The sequence below is a fragment of the Etheostoma cragini genome, chromosome 23, assembly GCF_013103735.1.
Source record: "Etheostoma cragini isolate CJK2018 chromosome 23, CSU_Ecrag_1.0, whole genome shotgun sequence".
NCBI lineage: Eukaryota > Metazoa > Chordata > Actinopteri > Perciformes > Percidae > Etheostoma > Etheostoma cragini.
In genome coordinates, this window is record NC_048429.1 from 1,366,609 (window position 1) to 1,371,503 (window position 4,895).

Below are 4,895 nucleotides of genomic sequence, written 5' to 3' on the forward strand. Positions count from 1 at the left end.
ATTGCTTACACATTTATAAAAACGCCACAGGGATTTCTGGCATTGAATATGATCTGGTTGTTGTAGTGTAGCACAGATGGGCAAACTGGAATCTCACAAATTAAAAGTTATATAATAATATAAATAATTATTGTTCACCTGAAACTGAAAATGAAATTTAAAAATCCTGGAAATCCTTAAAAGCAAAAGCTTTCAAATAAAAATATTGCCTTCGGTTTTGTTTTTCATTTTCTTGTCTTCAATTTGTGTTTATTTTTCTTTTCCAATTGCTATTTAATGTCTTTCCCTTTTAAATTTGAATTTTGGGTAAAGTTATCCCCCAAAAAAGGCTTATTTATTACACAGACTCTTGAGTTACACCAGAGATTGCTCCCTGCAGGCTCCAGTCTGCCTTGTGTGTTGTTAAGTGGAAGGGAAGAGGAAGGGTGTGTGTCTAAGGGTTGTGTGCTTTGAGTGTGTGGGTACGGGTTTTGAGTGTGTGGGTACAGGGGGCTGGTCTCTAGTCTCGGAGCCGGAGTCTTTAAAAGAAGCTGGATCAGTAGCAGTGTTGTTGTTGCTGTGCGCCACGGGTGGAAACATAATTGTGGATACTTGTTTATGAGTTTTGAGCGGTTCCCTTTCCGCGCAACCCGGTGACAGTCCCGTTCATGGTGGAGTAAACGTGGAGTTTCAGTCACAGTCGCGCGGTGGTAACGGTAGCGCGCAGCCGGGCAGCCACTTTTGCGCGCGCGGAGGACAAGCGGCCACCATGCTCTTCCCCTGGGAGAGCTCCGACAACTCCACGGGCAGAAACTGCACCGATGGGTTCAACTCAACGCACGCGCTGGAGTCCGGCGCAGCCGCCGGAGACATCGGCGCCAAGAGAAATGACACCGACCCGTTTGGACGGAACGAGGACGTGGCCAAGCTCGAGATCACCGTCCTGAGCCTTGCGTTCCTCGCGGCAGTGGCGGGCAACGTGAGCGTGCTGCTGGCCATTTACAAAACGCGGCGGAAACTGTCGCGCATGCACCTGTTCATGAAGCACCTGAGCCTGGCGGACCTGGTGGTGGCCTTCTTCCAGGTGCTGCCGCAGCTCTGCTGGGAGATCACCTACCGCTTCTACGGCCCGGACTTCCTGTGTCGCATCGTCAAGCACCTGCAGGTGCTGGGCATGTTCGCCTCCACCTACATGATGGTGATGATGACCCTGGACCGCTACATCGCCATCTGCCACCCGCTGCAGACGCTCCAGCAGCCGACGCAGCGCGCGCACATCATGATCGGCTCAACGTGGGCGTGCAGCCTGGTCCTCAGCGTCCCGCAGTACTTCATCTTCTCCCTGAGCGAGGTGCACCCCGGCTCGGCCGTCTACGACTGCTGGGGACACTTCGTGCAGCCGTGGGGGCTGCGCGCGTACATCACCTGGATGACGGCCGGGATCTTTCTCGTGCCGGTGGCCGTGCTCGTGCTCTCCTACGGACTGATCTGCCGCACCATCTGGATGAACCTCAAGTATAAGACCCGGAGGAATAAGACCGCGGGCTCGGCGGCGGAGTCCAAAAACGGGGTTCTGAACCGCAGCTCGGTCAGCAGCGTCAGCACCATCTCCCGCGCCAAATTACGCACGGTGAAGATGACTTTCGTGATCGTGCTGGCGTACGTGGTGTGCTGGACGCCTTTCTTCACCGTGCAGATGTGGTCCGTGTGGGACAAGACCTTCTCCTGGGACGGTGAGTGTCCTGCTGTGAGGACGCCATCTCTCCACTAACGTTAGACGAAGTGATATGCTAAAAAGAAACAACCTGTGTGGAAATGCACCTCTTCTTAACACATAATTCCTATTTTTATGGCCTCCTAAAATGCAGCACTTTATTGTACCCAAAAGGGATGGGAAAATTGCGATATTTCACTAAAATGTAGTATTTCCACTTTCTCAAACAACAAGCAGGTGTGAAAGATCACGAAGCAAAAGTGGAATATATTAAAATATATAACCTGTCACCATACTGACTGATCATGTTTGAGTTTTTATTATAGGTCAAATATCTGCATTCTTATTTTAGCCTACCTTTGAAGTAGTTTCATGACGTGTAAAAATCAGTTAAAGTGTATAAAAATTATAGAAGTGTAGTATATCACACTGAATAAGTGGTACTACCTCAACTGGAAACGTTGCACGAGGCCAAACTGTTCCAAAGAATAATGACATAGTTGTGCAGTCAGTGTGGTGTGATCTTCATATGATGGAGCTAAGGATAAGAATTTTACTTTGCTGCATCAAAGCCTGTAAAAACCCGTCTGCAGGAGCCGCTGCTCACAGAGCTGCAGAATTTCATTATGGCTTCCAAAGAGAATTTTACTGACTCATGAGAGTTCACAGGTGCTGCTTTCAGAGGCTTTCTGACTCTGAAAGGAATTCGTTTTCAGAGGAACAGTTGAAACCGAACATGTTGAAAAGCTACTTAAATCCAAAAATGTACTGATCAAAATGTAATCAAGCCACAACAACAACATGCTGTGGCTCTCTGGACTGACTGTGTTCAGGGAGAGGGGGAGTCGACCAATCAGCAGCCAGACAGAAACATGAATAAACTGTTTACGTGCATACATAACGACCAATCACTGATCCCCACTGTTAGTCCACATTCATTTAACTTAACCGTATGCAGTAGGTTTTATTTTCTCTCTAAATGCACAAAAGAGATATTTATCCCACTGTCTCGACCATCTCTACTCATAACACTTCAGTTCCCCAACAATCGATACAACAGCATTCATAAAAAGGTCTTTAAAATTTAGATTTACATCATTTTTTAGTGTTTTTGTAGCAATGGGTCTTTATTTCAGACTATAGACAAAAGCAGCTTCTCTTTTCCAACCTGAAATCATAAGTGGCAAGTTTTCAAATTAAAAATTGAAAAATCACAGTTTCTGACAAAGCTAATGAAAATGCTTTAAATTATATTCTGTTAGAAAGGAAAGAAGTTACATTTTAGTTTTCCACCATTAAACTAACTGAAAACATTACAAGATCTTATAGTTGTATACAAACAGATATTCTGATAGAATGCCAAACTATTTCGGGGCAAGAACACAGTTCTGTTTTCCTGGAAAAAACTCCTAAATGCAAAAGTCCTAAACTGTAAATCCAGTGATTACAGACTCACACTGGGTCTGGAGCGGAGAATAAACACTTGGCAGGCATGTTAGTGAGAGTAAACACCTCTGATTAGTTGTTAACATTTCAGTGGGTGCCTCATAAATCTTGTGTGTCTCTGCAGACTCTGAGAACACCACGGTGACGCTCACCGCCCTGCTGGCCAGCCTCAACAGCTGCTGCAACCCCTGGATCTACATGGTCTTCAGCGGCCACCTCCTCTCGGACTTTGCAAGCAGCATGCCGTGCTGCCGCCCGCTGAAGGCCAAGCTGAGCCAACAGGATTCGGTCAGCAGCAGCCGCCGGACCACGCTGCTGTCCCGCCTGCAGGGTCCGCGCCTCTCCGAGCCGTTCAGAGACCTCAACCCACCCCCTGGACCCTCTCCGCATCCCCCGTCTGCATCCTGAACACTGGAAACACGACCCTTGTGTCTGTAGTACATGAACCGGTCTCAATCTGCTGGCTTATGGAGAGGGAAGGTATGATCTCATCGAGGGCGCGGTCAAATCCACAGCTCGCTTGTTTCTTTTAGCTTCACACGGCTGCTTGAAAACAAGTTTTTAATAACGCTCCGCCGGTTTGGAGATTTTGTCGGTTTAACGGAGCCAAAACAAACCCACTTCAGCCATTAGCCTGATGGATGATGTCTGTGTTCTTTGCTGTAATGTAACTTCTTTAGAATCATCTGTTCACACTGAGATTCATTTTGTGATGCATGAGTAAACTTTAGCTTGTCCATGCATGTCTCTATACAAGAGATCTTCAACAGTTCAAATTATTGCAATGCTTTCTTTTCAAAAATTAACAATTCTTAACATGAGTACAACAATTTATTAACAAATATAAATCCCCACTGATGAAAGGCTTACTGGCCTATAGGTAAGGTAGTCACTTACATATCCATCCCCAGATACAGTTCATCCTAAGGATTCACTGTGCCACATGTATGTTTTGACATAAAATCATGATTTATAAAATCGTGCCATCAATTATTAGGCTATTTTAATAAATTAGTATTCTATCCTAAAAAAAGATGTGTATAAATGCTTTAGGCTGCCCTGCACGTTATTTGAGCCTTAGTTTAATATGCAACTTCATTTTCTAAAACATATGTAGTAGGGGGTCCCTGCTCCGTCTCTATTTCAGTTAAGTGGTCTTGGCTTAAAACTCCTGCTCTCTACCCATGAGCCTGGGTGCTACATGTCGGGTTGTTTTCTCTAGATCTTTGAGGTTATAGTCAGTGAGTGAGCTTGGTATAACAAAAATAACTACTCGCACATAAGGACTGTTGAGCTATTTGTGAAAATGATTTGGGCGTGACGACTGCTGGGACCAAGTTGGACCGGTCCGGGTCTGTTCCAGTCTGGGTCAGTCACCAGATTAAATGTGTGAAATGTAAAGAGTCTAATGTAAAGTCTTCAGGTCCACTTGCTGCACGTCGTACTCCTACAGACTTTGTTGACAAAACATGTTTGATATTCGATATATTAACATCATGTTGGACTATCCAAATATATATTTCTTAATATTTGCAGTATTACACACAAATGTATCACAGCACAGTTTCAACGCTTTAAAAAAGGTACTAGGGGCTGCAGCAACTAATCACTACTTTCATTATCAATTAATCTGACAGTTATATTCTTGATTGTTGGTTAATCATTTGGTCTAGAAAGCGTCAGCAAATAGTGTACATATTCAAATCCTTTGTTTTGTAGAACAATCAGTTCAAATGTCAAAGTTTGTTGTCAGTAA

The 4,895-nt window shown here is 44.9% G+C and overlaps 1 protein-coding gene across 1 annotated transcript; it reads left to right on the forward strand.

Annotated features, from left to right (window-relative positions):
- Positions 1–535: 535 nt before the first annotated feature.
- Positions 536–4,032, forward strand: LOC117938979 (arg8-vasotocin receptor-like). Its single transcript, XM_034863986.1, has 2 exons — positions 536–1,712; positions 3,264–4,032. Exons 1-2 carry the CDS (start codon positions 749–751, stop codon positions 3,545–3,547), a joined length of 1,248 nt encoding a protein of 415 aa, XP_034719877.1. The 5' UTR covers positions 536–748; the 3' UTR covers positions 3,548–4,032.
- The last annotated feature ends 863 nt before the right edge of the window (positions 4,033–4,895 follow it).

What these genes read in the sequence shown, in the direction of transcription:
- LOC117938979 (XM_034863986.1), top strand. Translation starts at nt 749, where the DNA reads ATGCTCTTCCCCTGGGAGAGCTCCGACAACTCCACGGGCAGAAACTGC. An exon ending in CAAGACCTTCTCCTGGGACG is followed by an intron (nt 1,713 to 3,263) that starts GTGAGTGTCCTG and finishes GTGTCTCTGCAG; the next exon opens with ACTCTGAGAACACCACGGTG.